Raw genomic sequence first — 21,827 nt, 5'->3', positions numbered from 1 at the left:
GCAAACCGCACTAGAGTGAAATGAAAGCATGTAGACAAAATGAGAGATTTGTAATGTGCGGTGAGTGGTAAAGATATATGTATATAGGTGAACAAGGAGAGACAAAGGTAGGTAAGCGCACGGTGCAGCACTATGTTTCTGTGTCTGGCACAGATATTATTACAGGAGATGAAGAGAGAGAGAGAGAGAAAATGAGAGAGAGGGAAATGGAGGGAAAGAGAGGAAAAGAAAAAGCTGCAACAGAGTCAAAGCCAAACAGTGAGCAGTCTGAGCAGTGAGCAGACGGCTGGTGGCTCATGGTTCACGAATGACGAGTCACAGCTCACAGACACAACAGAACGGACGGACGGACATACAAGACAGTGAAGTGAGGCACCGACTGAGCCAGTCAGTCAGCCGCGAGCCGCGCCGCGGATAGTCGAAGGTGTGTCGCGTTAGTTTCATTGTGGGCCGAGAGGCCAAAAAATGGCGGAGCGGACCAAGACGACAGCCCCGGCCACCCGGCCCGTCCCTATGAAGCTCTTTGCCACCTGGGAAGTCGATCGTACATCTCCCAACTGCATACCCAGGTAATTCGCCAATAATTCATGTCAAATACAGATACCATCATTGTTAAGTCAGCGATAATCCATAGAAATTCTCTGATCTCGCTGGTAATCAGCGCGCAGAGTGGACGCTATCTCACAAACCCAGCCAAAATTTATATGCTCTTTTTCTGAACTCCACAACAATAATCTTTTCTTTCTATTTCCTAAACAAATAACTGTTATGCCTTATCGGTCTGTTTCGAAGAATTCTCCTCATGTTTCTCATATTAAGCACGAATTTCACCCAGGCAATCGTTCTTACCACACACTGCGTTACCATCATGCTCCATTTGTATACATACTATATTTCAACGATAGACAAATCTATACACCTTGGCTTAGCTGTCAACTAAATCTGACAGTTGTTTCTCTCACCTATCCACATCTATATCATCCAGCTTCATTTGTTCTCTCTCGATTACTTTATCTTACCATTTTTCTTTCATTCTCAGCCTCGCATTTCGTCCCTGTAAAAACAGCTAAAATAATGTAATATTAATCATGCTCAACGAACGAGTGTAAACAAAACGTGCCGAAGCTTGACGCTTGCCTCATTATCTTCCTATTTTCAATCTCTCAGTATAACAATTACAACATCTCATTTATGAATGTGTATAGTGCTCCTTTCTTACCTAAGCTTACTCTAATTGAAATTTGAGGGCGTTTCTTGGAAAAATAACAATGTTTTCTCCGCAATATTGATCAGCGTTGGTTATAGTACATTTTTAAAACCAATTTTCTTTATGTAACGAATAATCATCCTGATCACCTCGCACAATTTTCGGAGTTAAAGATGTCATTTTGTGTTTACTTTTTAATGAGCTCTTAACATATTCATAACATTTGTAAATGTAGCATTTATATTCCATTCTACAGTTGTTAAAGTGTATACAACAATTATTTTTCGCTATGCTCGAGATTGTTTGGCATTAAACTTTTAATGCTTCTACTATTTAAAGCCTTTATGACGGATAGTAAAAATGACGACCAGTGAATTCTGTCGCAAGTAATTTTCAAATCTCGACAAATTCTGCAAATTGTTGTAAAAACAAGAAAATGGCGGATGGTATGTTAATGTAATTTCGGTATACCGTGTACAAATAGATACGTGTAGTTATTCCATTTGTAACAAATTAGTTCCTATTGCGTTATCGCTCCATTATCAATGCGATCTTACCACCGGGAAGCAGAATCGAAGGCTATTAAACCCTATGTAAATTAAAAGAGCGGTATGTATATATGTATATGCTCCAATATTTGCATAAACATAGAGCTTAAATAATGTATATCCACCTGTTGGTCGATACCAGTAACAGTTTTAACCTAAGAATATATATGCTCGCCATTGTTAGCACTTCAAGAAACGAGCAATTACGCGCTTGTCGCTTAAATTATTAGCAGCAAGAATTTTACCACATAATAACATTTGTTGCGGTATCTTGAAAAAAGAGTGAAATTTTTTACAATCGAAATGAGTTGTAGGTGTATACGTATACTAATAAAGTGACCTCGGTATGGATTTGCGAACCGGACGAATATACTAATCGCAAATCATGGAGAAAAGAGGGGGGGGGGGGGGATAGTTTACAGAGGGAGATAATATCGTATGCGACGGGGCATGCCTGCGAAATATCTATTGCACGACCCTCTTTCCCTTCATTTCCTTCTGTCTCATTTTTTCTGCTACACGGTCATCCAAATGAACAAAATACTATCGTGCTTGCATCAGAATTAAATATAATATTTCTACTCCTTTCTCTGTGTGTTGTGTGAAATTCTTGCTCGTCTCATAGTGAGAAATTTTGGTAGTTGTACGCCAATGCGCACACGTTTCATTGGCTAATATCTATACACGTGTGTAAAATTTTATACGAGTTATTAAATGTGTGATAGTAGAAATAGCGTTTCACATTGTACTCGTTAAACGCTATCGCGATTATTCGTCACCACGCTCCCTTATCAATGAAAACCACCTTGCCTAGATACAATTTGTCTTACGGTCACAAATATACGTATATACCCCCAGCTGCATACTAACACAATGTCAGTGAAGGGGAAATGTGTAACTGTATACGTATACGAAAAAGGCGCCCAAAAATGATAAAATTTACCGATAGATGGTGCTGATAATGTGTACTTATATGCATTACTATACATTCTTACCTCTATGAAGGCTACTGTGTTAGTGTCCGAGGAGGGAATATTCACGCTATGCGTTAAAATCTCATTATTCATCGATGAAATTTGTCAGATATGCTCACGACCATCGGCCTATATACAGGGCGGCGTTCCTCTTAGCACCGTTTTCTTATCGAACAAACGTATTTATCAGCGTCAACTTCTTTATTTCACCAACGAAACTTTTTGATTCTTTGCATTGATATTTTTAATTGTTTTGCAGGTATTCGACTAAGAGGGAGAGCAATTTATTAGACAAGTTTCTTAGTACACAGCTTGTTTACTAGTAACAGTAGTAGCAATCTGCTATGTTTTGTGTATCGAACGAGACGAGATGGCAGTTTCCCGGAATATACGGTGTTTGGAATATTTCTGAGAAACGAGCAGGCTTTATTTTCTTAAGCTGGAGGTGTGGAAGAGAAACAGTAACAGTCAGTGTAAACATGGAGCAAAAAGTTTTACTTTTCAAGAAATAAATTAAGCCTTGCCAAAGAAAGCAATGGCGTAGAAAATTCGGTGCGAATTCGACAAATAAAGAAAATGGAGGTGATGCAGTTTATTGGCAAGGGTGAAGCTGTGACGTAATGAAAGTGTCTGCTGCAATGCGGAGAAGCAGCGCGTAGCCAGCCTTCTTTTCCCGGAAAACTCGAATCAGTCGATAATCATGATTGGATAATAAAGAATTCTGATGCAAATCGTACAGATTGATCGTAGGCGTTCGGCTAATTCTGTATTCCGTTCGCTCTAGTCTATTTTACGTCGTTCTCTACTACCAAAATACGTTTGTACCATGTTATTCTTAGCTAAAAGCTATTTATGCGTGTATAAGCAATTAGCGTTCAAGTTCATCCATTTTTAGACGAGATGTTTTGAGTCTCTATTCGATTGGTTTGACGGCTAAAGCAAAAAAGTAGTCATCGAACTCGAGTGGAAGGAGATAGAGAAGCTTATAAGCTATTATCAGTGGGTCAAGTGTAAAACCGATATATAGAGACGATGGGTCGTATCCCGCTGGCTCGCTAGACTACTTTTGACGCTTATGTAAATCAGCCAGAAGCAAGAACCACCAACTGTGCTAACTACCATCCTTATGTACCCTACCTCTTGTGAATCTTCAGGGTTCCTAATTTTGTTGGTTAATGGCAAAATAAAACAATGTATAAGAATTTTATTCTTGAGATCATTCGCTCTGTATATGAATTTACTGGTTTGCCAAGAGTTTCATGAAATCCTTGTATGGAAAAGGTGCATAAGTGCTATAGACTACTTTTAACAGTGATGTAAATCAGCCTCAAAGCAGATACCACCAACTGTGCTAATTACCAACCTTAAGCGGGGTCTATATACATTTGAACGCAAGTTTACAATGTTCATATCCCAGTTATTTCCTCCCTTGGCATGGACGTGTGTTTTGCGATCTTCTACTTCCTTATTTTCGGCAATTAACATCGATGTGCATGCGCGTGTTTAATCTTAAACACATTACGGTTTGGGTACTCGGTTTGTACCACTGGAATGGTATACTGATAACAACTGATGGATCTCAAAAGTTGTTCTCCTTTAAAAAATTCTTGCTAAAAATCCTGAAAACGTTTTTATCCTCGTAGTACTTCTTTTATCGTATTTCTCATAGCCAGCAAATAGTATAAATACACGAATTCCTATAAGCATATTATTGGCGTCAATGCACGTGTCAAAAATTCAACCTGCAACGTCAATCTGTATTCAAGTATAGATTTGGTTTAACATTGAATTTTCTTTCTCAGCATTCTCTGAAAACTTGCCTATGTAACAGATCCAAAACGTTTTTTAATTTCTTTCTAATTAATTTTTAATTACTGGAAGCAGTATTCTGTCCGAATATTTACTAATTCAGTGTATTCTTTAAAGTTTTATTGCTTTATCAGTAATAATAGTACTGATAATGGTTTTATCAAATTTGTCTTAATTATCTTATCTCAACTAGTTATGTACAACTGAAAATTTAAAACAGCTTTATTTGTTGACCTTGCATTCAATAGTAATTAATTCTCCTGTCTTTATTTCAAGAGCCTTAAAGTTTCAATTTGCTTTATTAAAAGTATTTCAACTCTCAGTATTTTTAAAGTTCAGTTCTATTGCAAACATCGAGATTTTTCACCAGAGTTCTCATTTGTACAGTACAAATTTTAAGCTGAGATAAAAGCTTTAACCAATCTTCTCAGTTAATAGGGTTTTGTTTTCGGCACTAAGGAGGCGTAATTTGGGGGTATCTGCAAAGTTTCCATCATAGTTACTAGGGTAAACTTTAACAGCTTTATGATTTTCCTCGTTCCGGTAATTTCTTAGATATTTATTGGAGCAATCACGAGAGTTTACTGACAAAGCTGAAACTGGTAATTGACCTGCTCCTTTATCATGCCTGACCTCGTACCAAGAATGACTCGAAGGTCGAACGAGTCTTCTCGCAGTGGCTTTGGATCCTTATTTCAACACACGCGACCAACCAAACTTTACCGGTTACCACTCGGTAAACTTCCACAAAACCAGAACAAAGCCTGGGCTTCTCTGTTCGCTACTTTTTCCTCCTCTTCTTAATTTTATTTAAATATATAAATCGGGATAATTATTCGCGTCTTAATTCTTCGATTCTCTCCGAATGGAAATTCCATTTTTTTAGTCTTTTGTATCAGGAGACTCAGCGGAGAGTCTCGCGCCAAGTATTTATATATAACTCAAAGCCACCATTATATCCAATTATGTATATACGAATAACTTCTCGTATCTTTTATTCCCTTCTCGTGAAACTAATTTGCTACGCAAATTTATTTACAGCTTCTTTGTCCTTCATCCACACGACTCTTCGTTTCGCGTCACTCTCATTGAAAGGACCAATCTACGTGCGAATGTATAATACTGCCTAAATTTTGTTTCTTTTCATTCTTTTCAAAGTGCTCGGCAGAATTATTCTATCGAAAATAATATAAATGGTAATTGGACTCGTTTCCAAGTTGACAAACAATTGTGAATTCTCATTGAACACGATTCCATCTTGTTCCATTAGAAATTTATCATTCCAAACGAAATTGTCTGTTTAACGATCCATGTGTACTCTACATCTGCAGCGATTAATTCCAAACACCGACGGCTGCCACTTGACCTTTGTGCCCTGTTAGAGGCCTTCATCTTTTCAACGATCATCCTCGTTGTGTCTTTTCTTTATCCTTTCTCGATGCGTTCGTGGTATACCTTCGCGCGTTCCTAGATTGTAAATTATTTTCTATTATTAAAAACCAATATCCTTTCTCTTTTTCACTTTCAACATTCAATTTTTTTTTTCAAATTTTGTTTTTTTAATTTTTCGACCAGTCGCCTTCATTGTTTCTCTCTTTCATTTTTTTCAATAAGCGCATTGTGTTTACCTTTACTTTGCGATTTTAGAATATTCTATGACTTTAAAAAATAATATCCATCCTCTCACCCTTAACTTATCTCCTCTTTTTTCGTTCCACTTTTTACCTTAAATCCATCTATCTTTCTCTCACCCTCTTCAATGTGCCTTTCCCATGAATCAGTCCCAGACTTATTTTAATCTCTCTTTAAATATAATCATAAAAAACACGTTTCATTCGCTCCTTATCAGTTTTTCGATCCACGATATTTATTATTCTCTGTCTCAGCTTTAACATTCTCCCTCGGTACACAAATAAATTTTCACTCCAGGCTTTTATTGCCTCATTCGTCAAAAATACTCCACTATTTTTCTGCAAATCTTGCAACGAGCCAAGTTTAACTTTGAATTTGCCAAGAAAGAACCGAAAAATATTTTTTGCACAATTAATCCAAGTATAAAGACCGTGGGACGTGACGTAAAAGGATTGCAGGACTGAATGGTCTTCAGAAATCGCTCGAGCGTTGCTTTTCAGATTTAATTTCAAAAAAATGAAACTCTGTTGAATAGGTAACGGTGGGCCAAGCATTATAAAATAAAAAATGATTTGTTCTTTTTGTACAGTCTCAAAAGAATAAAACTCGTAAGAACGATTTCTAGAATTCTTCGAGCCAAGTCTTCCCTATTTAATATACGATTTATTAAAAAGAAGTGTTTTAAAAGATTCCATTTAAAAACAAATTCCTGCCGTTTTCTATACAAAACGCTTTTTAAATATTCGAATTTCATCATAGAAAAACGATAAAATTTTATATATAAGACCAGCAGCTAATTTTCGCTGGACCATTAGCTGTTCCTTTAACCAACTAACGAGTTACCTTTCTTTGTTCTTCTAAGTTTTCAGTGTGTTTACTGAAAAAAGTTGGTTTGGAAAAAGGGGCGACGAACCAGATAGTCGAATGGTGAGTCACGCATTCTTTCCAGCGTAGATTCTCTTCACACATACACAGTGCAACACACAAAGTGTAGCATAGTCGTTGTACACGACAACGGGGAGTAGGAAGCCCTCATCAGCTGAAAGGAGCGAGAAAAATAGGGGAGGGGGAAAATATACGATTCTGAGGCTAAGGTTAAGGCAGGAAGAGATTGACATTAGTGGTACATGCGTGTGTATGTGTATCTGTCCTCTGGGCACTGACACCCAAACAAACCAATTATTTCGTGACTCTCTTACCTCCTCGACAACCCTAAACTTTATGTATACGAAATTTCACTCGTATATGCCATGTGCTTTTCATCCTTTTACGGTATTTCTTAGAAAAAACAAAAATAAATACACGATAATACTAAACAAGAACAAAAGAAAGCATTGATACAAACCACGTGTCCTAATTTTCTTTATCTCAATTGTACTTTAAAACTTTTTCATAATCGCGTTGTTATATTTTTTTCATTTAAAAGTAACAGCAGTGTGAGAAAGTAACGCGATTTGAGTGAATCAGCGGTACAAAAATTACGGAAATGAAAGTTATTGTATAACGCCGTTACCCATTAAAGTAATTGACAAGATAACGACGGAATACCAACAAGCAAAAGTGTGCAGTAATTAAAATTAATAATATGTAATAAAAAGCAAAATTTTGTATCTAAATTTGTAACAATATTTTTTAAATACACTAGTATTATCCGATGCGTTTATCATTCGCATCTCATTTGTTAACTGTAATCGTATAGAATTTGCACCTTACCATAAATACCTATACTACACTATAATAACCACCTACCTACCATTGATTTATAAACTATATCTCTGCTTTCATCAAACGTTTTAAACAGTTTCAAACTTTTCAAATTCAGGATTAGCATCAGTTTTCCCGAGTGAATAATAATAACGCATTATAAATGCTGCAAAATATCTCTGAAAATAAATTTATTCTAATCCCTGCAACTCTAAAAACCGATTAAAATCATCCTGCTGATCACGAGCATTCTTTCGTACTTAAATTTTCTATTGATTCTACGTTACAGTCACAATCGCAAGCTCTGTATACAATGTTTACACGCCTCTAAAGCTGCCAAGTTACTTATGCGCAAGAGCCAGCTCAAAGTAATGCGTGGAAAAAATAATAAAATCCTCGAGACGTGATAGTGTTAAGAAGATACCACACGAAGAGATGCCTTGACAGCATCAAACTTCCAGGAATCATGCATTAACATTGATAAAATATCGCAATAAAACAATAGATGCATCTGTCAGGAATATTCCTGACGCTTCACTGCAATTTTGGTACCCTCTGACAGTTTACCACGTGTTTCAGTAATCATAAAGTTGTTAATCGTTTGAGGGCAAGGGGGGGGGGGGATAAAAGGGATAACACGGGGAGCAATGTCGAGGGAGCTCCAAGTAGCGTTGGAGGTAATTAGGGAATTGCGCAATCGACCAACTTATGTACAGTTTATTTCGGCCGTGAGAAAGCTTGGCTATTGTATGCATAATTACTGCATGGCCAAGGGGGGGGGGGGGGGATGCGGCCGAGGGCGTTTTGGCAAAGCTTTTACTTAGCGCCAATGTCACCAGAGCGAATATACGTCGACACACAGATATCCTTGAACGTGTCGCCCAAGATTCGCATACATAAATCTCTCTACGCTATAATACGATAGTTTACACGCTGCGTATAATGCAGTTGCAGCGCATCGTTATCGCTTTGTCTATAACTAATGCTCTTATCGATTTCTCGGGATTAATCACTAATTAATCCTCGCTAATGTTTGAATCTATTGTTTCTAGATTTTCTTTAAGATTCATTATAGATGTATATCTTAATATACTATTGATATTTTAAAGATTGCTTATAGTGCAGTTGCAGTGCATCGTTATCACTTTGTTTTTTAATGCTCTTATCGATTTCTCGGAATTTTCATAATCAAACTCTTCTTCTCGTCACTTATTAATCCTCGCAAATGTTTCAATCTGCAGTTTTTATATATATATTTTCTTTAACTCTTTAAGATCGTAATATATATATATATATATATTTATGTCTTAACACTTGATATTTTAAAGGCCGCTTATAATGCAGTTGCAGAGCATCTTTATTGCCTTATCCAACTAATGCTTATCGATTTTTTAGGGCTTCCACAACCACGTCTCCTCTCGACACTTATTAATCCTTATACGACTATTTCAATCTACCGCTTCTCTAATTTTTTTTACTATTTAAGATTTAAATGCATAAATCTCCTCGCACTATTGATATTTTAAAGGCTGCGTACAATGCAGTTGCAGAGAATCGTTATTGCCTTGTCTAACCAACGCTTATCGATTTCTCGGAGCCTCCACAATCAAGTTCTTCTTCTCGCCACTGATTAATCCTCGGAACGCAACTACCTCAGTCTACCGTTTATCAATTTTTTACCAACGCTTTTAATAAAGAATATCCTGATTCAAGGAGACCGTTCTAGGATCAATAATCCAATTACTCGGCTAATTACAAAATAGCTTCGTTAATTTTTCGGTTTGGCAGAATCCAATCAAAAGAGTATCGGAGATAATAAAATAAAAAAAATTCCAGGAAAGATATTACCGCTCGTCAATTACGCGAGGGCAAGTTACAACGCGCTCAGTAATTGCGACAGTTTACGATGAATTTTAATCATACGACTGTCACAAATCGTTTATCGAATAGGCCTGCTTTTTTTCTATTCAACGCACCACTACATCTATACGCGGTGATAAGCCGCGTTGGATAAAAATAGATATACGATAAATTTCTCTCGAGAAGAAGACGCCGAGCATTTTATTATAATCATTCCAGAAGCTGATCAAAAGGATTTCTTGAAACTCTGTCGATATTAAACTCTCGTGTTCGCAACTCGTTGTTTTTTCTCTTCTCGAATTCGTCCATTATTATCTTCCCCCTCGTGAATTTTTCTAGTATTACTTCCTATCCCCCCCCCCCCCCCCCCTGAACGATCGAGGCGAAAATGTTGAAAAATTATTATGACGATTCATCGTAGAACGTGTACGTATTTAAAAAAAATCTTTAGTATTTTAGAAGAGGCAAAGACTCGATTTTACGAGAAATCGTGGAAAAAATTCGTAGAAGTCGAGCGTTTTGTTATTATATCGTTCCAGAAACCGATGAAAAGGATCACTTGAAACTTTCTCGATATTAAGCACTCGTGTTCGACTCGTTTCATTTTCTTCTTCAGATATTATTTTTCTACAAAAATGTAGCAATGTTACGCAAAACTCTCGAGTCTCGTATATAGTAAGTTCGTTTGAAAATAAATGTTTGTCATTTGTGAGAAGAGGCGAAGAATTGACTTCGCGAGAATTCATGGAAAAAAATTGCTGGAAGACGCACGGCGGAGATGCAAAAAAAACGATGAGAATTCCGAGAGAGTCGAGCGAGTCTCGCTGCGTATTGATCCAATGTCATCGACTGACACCCTCGTACCCTTATGGTCTGTCGAAGCGTGCTCTATATTTAACAAGTGCATAAGATAAACAACTTTCGCAGTATTCGTGGACATAGCGGCCCGTTGCCGTTTGAAGATAAGCTTTCCAAGAATCTCGACAATTTTTCGCGAAAAGATTTCAGTTTGCATAAAAGAGCCTCTAAAACATCCATGAGTACGATTAGTATTCTTACAGTGGATGCTCTGTAATTTCGAGCTTTCACTATTGACTAATTCCCAGCGAGCAAATGCTATTTCGATTCTGCCAGCAATCGTGGCACGTGCGATATATATATTGCACTATCAATATCTATAGCAACCTAACGGTGCATGATTTAATACGAAAGAACGCGTAGTTGTGTGAACAAAATTATCCCTCGTCATAATTCAAGGAATTAACGCGATGCTCGTTCTATTTTTAATTACTGTACACGGTTCGATTTTCTTTCAATTAATCATACGTGATAAAAGTGATTTCGGAGTAATCGATTTTTAGTTGGCGTTTTTTTTTTAAACCTATAATTGTGTCGTAGAATTTGTCATGTTTCTCATTCAGGGCTTACATTATTGTACCATAAGTCCCTGTAGACAAGAATGATAGTTGTGTAAAATGTTCTACCCCAGGTAGGAGTCTTTTCCACGATTAAAATTCTGTAGCTTTCTTCGACCCAAGTCTTGTAACACCCTAGCACGTTCAGTTCACCTTTAGCATTGCGTGTCTTTCACTCGTGTCGTGTCGTGTTGTTCATCAAATTACTCTTTACTCCACTCCCCTCTACCAATTTGCTTTTCCCTGCTTCCTTTTCAGTTCAATCATAAAAATATTCAGTAAAACAGATTCATTCGATTCTGTTTTATTCATTTATTTTGTTGATTTGAATTTTTATTCTTCAAAACCACTATTTGTTTGTTTGCCAATATTGAAATTGCATTTTGTTTATGTTTACATTAATAATACACGAAGCTGTGTAATTATTGGGTGTGTACTAAAGTGAATTTGTTATTTGCAGACTTTGCTCGTTGACTCTGACACGACTGGTGATACTACGTCCACTAGGATCCGATTTGACCTCCATCAGTATCGCTGTAAAAATGCAAAGTTCCAAACGAACTCTACGCTCAAACGAGATGGCTATTCCGACTGGAGGTATACTCGACACGGAGCTCGAATTACAATTTGCTCTGCAATACCCCCACTTCCTCAAAAGGGATGGCAATAAACTGTTGGTCCTGCTCCAAAGAAGAAAACGATATAAAAATCGTACCATGTTGGGCTACAAGACTCTGGCGGAAGGTGTTATTAACATGGCCCAAGTGAGTTCTTCAAGTACTATAATTAATCATTTTTTAAAATAAAGCAATTTGATTGCTGAATTAGTAAACTGCAGCCTTAAGATACTTTAATGAATAGTTTTAATAAAAATTTAATTTGTCGTAGGTACTGCAAAAACAAATGGATCTCGAGTTGGAATTGGTGTCGGACAAAGCAGAGAAATATGGAGGTCATTCCGTTGCATTGGCTCGAGTGAGCGTGGTAGCTTTGAGCTCACAGCCGGTGGATCACGATAAAAGACTGATGAACGATCCTAATGAACGACTCTGTCCAGAGTTCAGCGACGAGGAGGAAGAATTTAGCTCGGAAGCTGAGGCAGAGGGTAGCGATAGCGAACCCACTCTGGAAGTTCATCGTCGTAAAAGTCGAGGAAAAAATCCAAGCAATGCCAGGGTTCGTTTTAACGTTAACCATCGTATCATATTATTAGATTTCATTGATGAAGGTACTTTTCACACTCTTGTTTCTCTTCATTTGCTCTGTATACGTCGAGACAAATCGTAAAAGCATATAGATAACATCAGTAAACTTATTTTATGGGATAGTTCGATCCCAATTGCCAATAACCAAGGATCAGAGTCGTATTATTCTTTCTCATTTTTCTAAATAAAATATGTTTCATTGAGAATTGGGAGCTACTTGTATGTTAATTCATTAGAAACTTAGCAATATCTTATTAACACTCTGGATTCTTCAATTTTAGCAAAGGAACTTAAAGCAAAAATTTATAGCCTTGCTCAAACGGTTTAGAGTCTCGGAAGAGCTGGAAAACGATCAGGAAGAAATTGGACAAAAGCTTTCAGGTATTTCTAAAGGGAATAAGTGCATACGTACAGCGCGTAAAATAATATCGACTATAAATGTATATTGATCGGTGGTATTTTTAAACAGGAGGAGACATGGGAATCGAGGAGTTATTTGACGAATTGGAAGACTTGTCGGATAGTGGACCAGAGTTAGACACTGTTTCTGTTAGCAGTACTCCAAAACCTTCTTTAAGACCATTTTTCAGCTCTAGCCGATCGTTGCTAGCGCCAGCTAATGCCGGTAAGTAGACTTACACGACAGCATCGACTCTAATTATTGCATATCATGATTATAGCTCAAATCAAGTGGATACTATTACTGTGACACTACAAATGTGATAACAACAGTAACAATACTACTTCAAACTCAAACATACACACAATGTTTAATAATTGAAACAGCTTTTTAACGGCTCTTTCAGATACAGTAATTGCATTTTTGTAGTATTATTGTATTCGTGTATTTTACATATACTATATCTCTTTCTTACGTAAATTAGTCTTTAAAGCATATTAAGAGTCAGCAAAGAATTTGCCCTTTATCATGCAGATGTTTTTTTTATTGCAAGAGGAGTTCTTGTTATTCAAGCTGTACTTTATACAAAACTTATCCCGCTTATTTCCCAAGTTCGTGTGATACTTAAATTACAAAAAAACAAATCTGATTTATGGAAAAAGTTTGTTACTCATCATATTGAATTTATTTATTTGTTACAAATATCGTATCGTATCGTCTAGATTATTGTATCTAGACGCGTTAAAATTGAAATTTAAGAAACATCTGCCTTTTTGATCATCGATTTGACAAGTAACATTCTTTTTTCATCAGCTGGCTTATGCTATTTTATTCACGTTAAGTAATGCTATTTGTCGTTTTAGCAATTAAAAGCTCGATAGTCGTTATCGAAGTTAAGTATTTCCATGTGAGAGGAAATTCAACTTAATAGAAAGAAAACTAAAATAAAGCGTTTGTTTTGAAGCTTGTTTAATCGATATATAAAACTTGAAAAGTAGGAACTTGATGATCGTAGCACGGATACGAGTTCGTATCTTTATAACTAAGTGAGAAACTGGTGGGTTGGCTTTGCACTGTTGCATGTTGCGATTCGGTAGTAGTAACCAGCGCGGAATCTGGGACCAATGCAACTACGAGTATAAGTCAGCAAGCCTCAGGTCAGCCTACTAAAGAAAAACAACGTGTCGGACACACTACGCCAGGTATGCATCGATCATTTCAATTAATCCAAGCATTAGACTCTATCACTTTATTAAGTATCGCAGTTTTTCTTTTTACTTTTTCTCCCCCTCTCCCTTTATCTTTTCATAACTTTTCTATAATACGACATGATTGCGTCGTCGACCTTTGATTGCATGTACTTTTATACTATAGATATATATATATATATATATATATATATATATATATATATATATATATATGTTATAATAGATTTTAAATTTGTATTGTATATATTGTATCTTTATAAGATGAGATGCAATCTTCTTGCCATCTGTCGATTAATATTTCAAATATTTCTGCTTTTATTAATCCTTTTTATTTGTACAAGCTAAATATCAAATGCTTTAAACACCTATCTTGGAAACCCCCATACATTCTTGGTTATTAAAGATTATTCTCGAAGAAATAAGAGATTTCAGAGAGAAATTCAGCAAAAACAAATTTTGTGTAGATTGGAGAAGAAACTCAAGTGCTTACTGAGTGACCTAACTAAACGACAGAAGCTTTGGTATTTCAGTCAGATTTGGTAATTAGATGCCTTAGGATTTTGACAATTGTACCATTAGACGTGCATTAACTGAGAAACTTTTTAATTCGGATTCGCGTTTCATTTGTAAGTAAAACAATTACTTCATTGATGCTACAAAAAGTGGCTTATAACAAAATGCAAGAACAACCAAGGTAATTCGATCAAGTCTTTATTCTTATTCTTTGTAATTATGTAAATGTAATTTTTTTATATGCTTTAAAGTGTTGATCCTTGTTTTTTGAAAAATATTCAAAATAAACAGAGATTCTACACTTTCCTCAACAATCTGTTAATATTAACTATTTGTTAATTTATGTGTTTTGTTACATCAGCTTGTAAAAAGGATCGATTGAGCTCTCTTTGTTCTCGCATTCTTTATTCAATCACATTTTTAATCTGTCATGAAAGTAAGATGTACAAATTTTGTAAACTGCAGTTGAGAATAAATTTCTGTAATCAGCAAAATGTCTCGTATCTCCCTCTTTCTCTCTATGCAAAGTGTATGTATTTTTATATGTATACAATATACATATATGGTACACTATAATGTAAAAGCAGAGAATGTGTTAGGAAATGATTTATTGTAAGTGCTTTCTTTTCATTCTCATAGTGCTATCCATGTAGAGCATTCCTGTTTCTGTGTGCAAATGTAGGTGCATGTATTACTATTTTTCTTTCTTTCTTTCTTTACGCCTTCTCTGCGTAGCTCTTATTACTTCATCCTTGTCCACTGGTCTCTATCTGTCTCTCTACTCATGTACGTACGTATTTCTCAATTATCAAGTTTTTCTAACTCTTTAGCTACATTTTTGTACAAGCACCATGAGAATACCATTCAATATTTTACTGTATTAGATAATGGGAGTTAGGTTGGAAGAAGAGCATGGGTGAGCGTATGCGCTATCGTGTAAGTGATAGAGCATCACGAGAGAGTATTTGTTTAGTCAATATATAATTGAAAAAAGTAGTGTGACTCTAGGACGAAAGAACCATGTAATATACATGAGCCTTTCAATTAGAACTTTTGATTATTGCTCGCACTAAAAATGCATACAATCTCCTGGAAAATCTCCATAAATAAAATACACTGGCACAATAATCACGTAGGATCTTTCACCCTTCCTTAACGAAGCTAGTCTTTCTGTAGCGTGCTTTGAATTCAAGCTAAAGAAATTAAAATATAAAAAAGATGTAAATGTTTTAGTATATTGGATTAATGTATAAATTGATTTGCAGAACGTGGTGTGGACAGACAGAGCGATGATAGCTCAAGAAGAGCGGATAGTGACTCTCATCAAGATAATTGGACCGATCACGAGGCTAACGATCCGCCTAGCTTCCCAACGGGCTCCCCGCCGAAATTCGAGCAGACCAATAAGACCGAGAATTCTGATAGGCGCAGCAAACTCTTTGCAAGGGACAGAACTACCCCAGGCAGTAACAAGTCCAAGAAACACAGTCTGAGCGTTGACCTTAAACCCTCCTCCGATGCGATCAATTCAGAGGTGATTATCTTTGTTGTCTCCCTTGTTATTCTGCTGTACGCAGTAAATTTAAGTAAGATAATTGTTAGATATAAAAATTTTAAGTTATATGCGTATATGTATTTGCAGCCTAGAAAAGCATTAGTGGAACAACTGGGCAAAGTTTTGCCTGATGACTATCTGCCAGATTCAGTATCTTTAGTTTCTTTGGCTGATCCAAGCGGTGCTGTATTAGCTGCAAGACTTCAAGAGAGGAATCAACGAGTTCTAACGACAGCCTCACCTGCTGACATAAGGGCAACGTTTACTTGTTTAGTCACGCGGATACAAAAATTTTGCAATAGCTCGGCAAAACCGCCAGCCCCTATTAAAGTAGTTATTGCTGGTGGGGATAGCTTTGTCAATTCAGTTCTCCGACATTACGTGGATTTGTTAAGCTTCAGGCCCCCGGATTGGCAGAATTATTTAAGATTTTTAGTGATACCTTTAGGCTCAAATACTTTGTCGAAATACCTTTGCTCGATAGACACCAGGTACTCGTTGCTGTTCGGTGACGAATGGAGAGAATTGCTAGAGACAGAAGGTGGTGGCGCAGCGGAATGCGCTGCTAGAGTTTCTGACTATTTATCCTCGTCGGCTACAATGTTGCCATTACCCATTGCTGAAGCCATGGTTACCTATAGGTAAGCTGTGTTTTGCCTTATATTATTCCTTGTTCATTGGCCATTGAATCGATAATCATAAAGCTCCAATTTTTTAGAGAAACCGATGATAGTAGTCAAATATTTATACCATTTGTGAATGATGTGAGAGTCGGATGTCCCGAGAGCAGTACGTCTGCATCTGTCGATCTCGAGGAAAGTAACATAGCTACTTCCGGGTCACCACCCTCGCTACCAGCTCCTGGAGCATCTATTCCACCACCAGGTAGATTAACTCCTCCTAGCAGTCCAAATGTGGGCCAGCCTTCTAGGGAAGGTTGGGAGCCAGTCGAGTTGCAGCTAGATTATTGGAGCAAGCAAATACAGCAAGGAGAAAAGGGCAAGAGTACATTAAGGCAAGCGTTCAGGGCGCTTCATGTTCAAAGGCTCCCACCATTCGGCGAATCACCTGGACATCATCTTTCCATGAATTATACAACCAAGGAAAAGAAACAAAAAAGTAATTTCAATGAGTAAATACTTATTAAAAGTAAAATTGTATTCGCATTTGATTATTATTTCACTGCCTCTTTCAGTAATGAGACTGGGCAAAAAGAAGGAAAAGGAGAAAGAAAATGAACCGAAGAGTCAAACTGTCGAAGGCGTGACACGACTTATTTGCTCCGCAAAAACGCACAACATTCCATTAAGAGGTAATATCTCTAATAATTTTAGTAGCAATGCTTAAACGAGAAAATATAAGCTTGATTCTCCTGTTATCGTATATATGTGACGTACGTTACTTAGATATTTAAAAATTTCCTATCTGCATTACGTAGTGAGCATCGATGGTACCGAGTGGTACGGCGTCAAATTCTTCCAACTCTCGGCGCAATGGCAAACTCATATCAAGACATTTCCGATAGCTATGTTGGAGTATAACCCTCAACAACAAGCTCCAAATATGACTTAAGTGACTTCTTCCTCGATAAAAATTCCTGGTTTAACCATGTTTATGAAAATATGTAATTCATATTTATTTATCTTCAACCAGAACCATTAGAAAAGCCATGTAATAAATACTTCATTAGCAATAGTCTAATTATTTTTATAGTGTTTTGACTATTGCGTTTAATTAAATTAAATAGATAATATATTATTCGAATAAAATGTAATATTTTTAATGGTGAATCATTAACGCAAGTATTTGATTCAGTGAGACTTTTCTTGCTTTTTTCTCTCCTTCACATCTCTTTTTATTTTCATTCACATGTGATAAGTTATTATATTTATACATATTTTTCTACAAACTTTTATTAATGAAAATTGTAAATATCATATGGGTGTAAGTTAATTTTCATATGTTTGCTCACTGACATATCATACAAAATAATATCCCATTTAACATCAAACTCTGTTGGTTATAGGAATTTTTAATAGTTCATATTTACTTTTAGGAAGAACATATAAGTGTATGCATTTAAAGCGTGACTTATCCAAAAAGTAACAAAATTTCAAGAATCAATTTTTTTTTATTAGAGAAAAGCTTTGATATATTGGCTGATATTTAGAAAGGGAAACTTTAATAGCGATTGTTTTATTCTCATCAAATGTTAATGAGACGAGATCAGCAGTAGTCGATAAATCTTTTTCTCTCCAAAAATTAATTGGAATGCTTGACAACTGATATTTTCCACAAAATTGTCTGATTGCTGAAAATACCTTTGTTGCTTTTCCCGCGGGTCACCTTGAATTTGTGTGTGAATAGTATATTTATATATATATATACGTGTATATATATAAATATATACTAAAAATAATTTTATAAAATATTGCTGTACATATATAAATTATAATCTGTAGGAATTTTAGTAGAAAATAAGACTATTTCTACGATTAGACTAAAGCAATAAGATAAATTTTTGACTGTGTCATAGAATATTTATGAGAATGTTGTAATTAATTTAATTGTAGAAATAGACCTTTTAATTTTATAAATATGGTAAGGTCAAATATTTCTCTTTACACTTAAGATAAATATAAAATCTCTCCCAAAGCTATTAATGAATTAAAACGCGGAATATTTAAGCGAAGAATGCTTTAGAAATATTTTATTGTTATTATTATTTTTATTATACTCATTTTTATTAATGTTTAATACTTTTTTCGTGTCCAGCTTTATACATTACTACACTATGAGCCTTTATGTGTAGAGTGAAACTCTATTTTTGAATTTTATTATTTTAAATTAATTTCTTATAATTAAATGACTTATATATTATTTGAAGAAATTTTGTCAGTAATTTGAATTGACAGTTTATATGCGGCGTTGTGAAATGATTGAACGATTCAAATTATGCACGCAGTGCGATTTTTATTTGAACCTTTCAATATCATAATTATTCTTATTATAAAAATCATATCATATGACAATTAACGTGTCATGAATAACTAGTAGCATTCGACATTGAGTTTAGGACGACACACGTACGTTTTTCAAACCCTTCAGAAAGGTTTCCGTTTAGCGAACACGTGAATATTTCTGCGGGACTTACAAAATGTATTTGTATGGATCTAAGCTTACATATATCATAACCGTAACAAGAATTAAGTTGATCTATTTCTTCCTTTTTAAAAAAAATTCGTATAAAGGAAAAAATTAGTTTTTTTTGCAGCGATATAGATGTCGCTTTGACTGCCTAATGCCAAATTCAATAAGCCTGTGCGCGGCTTCTCTCCAATTGAAATAATCTATATATATATATATACATTTAGTATTCAGTACAATAATTAAGTAGAAACATCAGTAGCAACAATGAAGATTCATCTTGTAACCTTGTTTTCGGTATCTACAATTATTACATTTATTCTTATAGAGAAAACCAAAATTTGTATGGCCGAAATTATTAGTTGTTTATATCGAATGCATCCTGTTAGTTTAGTTCATTGAGTGTTGTTTAATGTCTGCGTGCATGAAGGCACATATTTTAATGTTTGTATAATTTTATTATTTTATGATAAATATTCAAGAAGACCGAGAATCTGCTACGAATCAAACTGTTTTGTAATTTGGATACAATATTGTTCTTTTTTCTATGCGCTACTTCAATGTTTCATACAAATGATATTCTTATTATTTGATTTGTCAGTATACACAGAAAAGACGTTTGATATTTGACTTTGTGCCGCGTCTCTATCTGTATACACTTTTCCACTAAATGTTAATTATACATATATATATATATAATGATAAAGTTTGTTGCATTTAATGCAACTGATTTAAACAGTTGCAATGATCCTAGGAACATTTAGTGAGTGTTTCAATTTTTCTTTTCACGTGATTACCTAACGATACGTTCTGTATAATACATTATTATAAATTTTATTTTTACTTTCTTTGCTTTTTTATGTTTTGTTGGAATGATAGTTGGTCTTTCTTTAACAAAAAAGATGCTTTGAAAAATATTTGAATTAAATTTTACATTATAATAATACGATATAATTTTCCTTATATATACAGTGTAATCACTGAAAAATATAAACAGTAATTGCCTTTATCTCCGCTTCTGTTTTTTAATATTTAATTTTTACATAAACAGATGCGATAGAAGCTTTGATTCTAGTCAAAAATACTAAAGCTCTTTATATAATGATGTAGTATTGTTCATTCGAAACGATACACATCTATTCAAGCGAAAAAATAAGTAATGTTAAAAGAAATTATTGAATAATATCAGTAAGCGAATAATTTTTTCGATTATTTTTTTATTTGGTTTTGTAACATGTATTCTAAGTAATATAATCTTTAAATATCTTTTGAAAATAAGGGGTAAGCATTGGTTTGATGTTTTTAGATGAATAATTTGCGCGTAATTAAAATTACTATAATTTTTAATTCTTTGTTTGTAAATGTGGACCTTTTCTCCCGAGGCTAAAATGATCTAATCTATATGCTTTCTTATATTGGGTTGTTTCATGTATTTCATCAATATTATGTGAAAATAGAGTTTTTTAATTAGTTTATAGTTGATGTAAATTATTTGAAAATTATAGGACCATTAATTAGCATTTAATATATTCTAAACTTATTGACTTTATTTTTGCATGTGAAAGGTAGTCGAAAGATCCAGGTTTACAGGCGATACGTGCGAAGAAAACCTTTCAAACCAAGGGTTAAATTTTGCTTTGTCATATAACATGTTTTATAATATCGATAAAGAAACTCAAGCTCAAAAAGCTTACAATAATTAAATGAATAAAATTTCAAATTTGAAATATATTTAATAAGAAAAAGAAAGAGTAGTATTAGCTATTATATTTAATAAGTATCGACGTCTTTATTGCAGTATTTACAAAGAGAGACGCGTCGTCAACTTATAGTTTAATATGTGTATATAATATAATTTGTTACTTAATCAGTGATACATTAGAAAGATTAATTAAAAGGACTATACATACATACTTCTCATTCAAAGAGTCCTATAGTTTAAATAAATTCATAGAATAGGTATGTTATCTCTGACCAAAGGTTTTTTTCATTTAATAATTATATATATATATATATTACATTTAATTTGCGCATTAATTAGGTGCAATAATTGCAAATATTTATGTACATTACATTTATGCAGATTGTACTTGACATATGCCTTTTTTATCAATGCCAATATTATTAATAAGTATGGATATGTCTTCGAGGGAGTTTCGGTTTATTGCACGAAAATTGTTTTTTTCACGTGATATAATTTCTTACAATGTACAGTGTATTAATCAATTTTCATAAAAATGCTTTCTACATTTCTCAAGAGAAACTTTACGAAACATTTTTTGTTCTAATCCAAACAAACAGACATTGTGATGAATGTATGCTAGCATGTGCTTACGAATTAAAGTGTATAATATACGTGCACCGTGAGATTAATTTTAGAGCCATGAGATTACAACTTCTGAGCCTTTGAATTATTAAAACATCGAATTTTAATTAAAAAAAAGATAGTGAAATAAATGCATACAACTAAACGTAAGCCTTTTCTAATTGAATTTTCCCATTTTGTCACACTAAATAATATTTAATATTTGTATGTGATACAATAAAACTGAATATTCAGATATCCACAAAATTGTTACCGGTTATTATTCTGCAAGATTAAATCAGTCGTGCCTTGAGCCTTGATAATAGATATGTTTCTTGTATC

At 34.7% G+C, this 21,827-nt stretch overlaps 1 protein-coding gene across 1 annotated transcript; it reads left to right on the top strand.

Annotated features, from left to right (window-relative positions):
- The first annotated feature begins 60 nt into the window (after window positions 1–60).
- Window positions 61–20,958, top strand: KrT95D (phosphofurin acidic cluster sorting protein KrT95D). The gene is made up of 11 exons (XM_066733524.1): window positions 61–569; window positions 11,610–11,913; window positions 12,038–12,325; window positions 12,636–12,735; window positions 12,824–12,979; window positions 13,852–13,956; window positions 15,744–16,012; window positions 16,121–16,674; window positions 16,752–17,152; window positions 17,229–17,345; window positions 17,472–20,958. The coding sequence occupies exons 1-11, from the start codon at window positions 466–468 to the stop codon at window positions 17,603–17,605; spliced, it is 2,532 nt and encodes an 843-aa protein (XP_066589621.1). The 5' UTR covers window positions 61–465; the 3' UTR covers window positions 17,606–20,958.
- Window positions 20,959–21,827: the final 869 nt, after the last annotated feature.

Source organism: Prorops nasuta, unplaced genomic scaffold (assembly GCF_024137725.1).
Source record: "Prorops nasuta isolate Cenicafe-Biocafe unplaced genomic scaffold, Cenicafe_Pnas_1.2 PNAS00011, whole genome shotgun sequence".
In the NCBI taxonomy this organism is placed as follows: domain Eukaryota; kingdom Metazoa; phylum Arthropoda; class Insecta; order Hymenoptera; family Bethylidae; genus Prorops; species Prorops nasuta.
This window is presented reverse-complemented; position numbering and strand designations above follow the sequence as displayed.

Excerpts from the sequence above, each read along its gene's own strand:
- KrT95D (XM_066733524.1), top strand. The coding sequence starts at position 466 with ATGGCGGAGCGGACCAAGACGACAGCCCCGGCCACCCGGCCCGTCCCT. Across the intron at positions 12,980-13,851 it reads GCTAGCGCCAGCTAATGCCG|TAGTAACCAGCGCGGAATCT; the intron begins GTAAGTAGACTT and ends GCGATTCGGTAG. Across the intron at positions 13,957-15,743 it reads TGTCGGACACACTACGCCAG|AACGTGGTGTGGACAGACAG; the intron begins GTATGCATCGAT and ends ATTGATTTGCAG.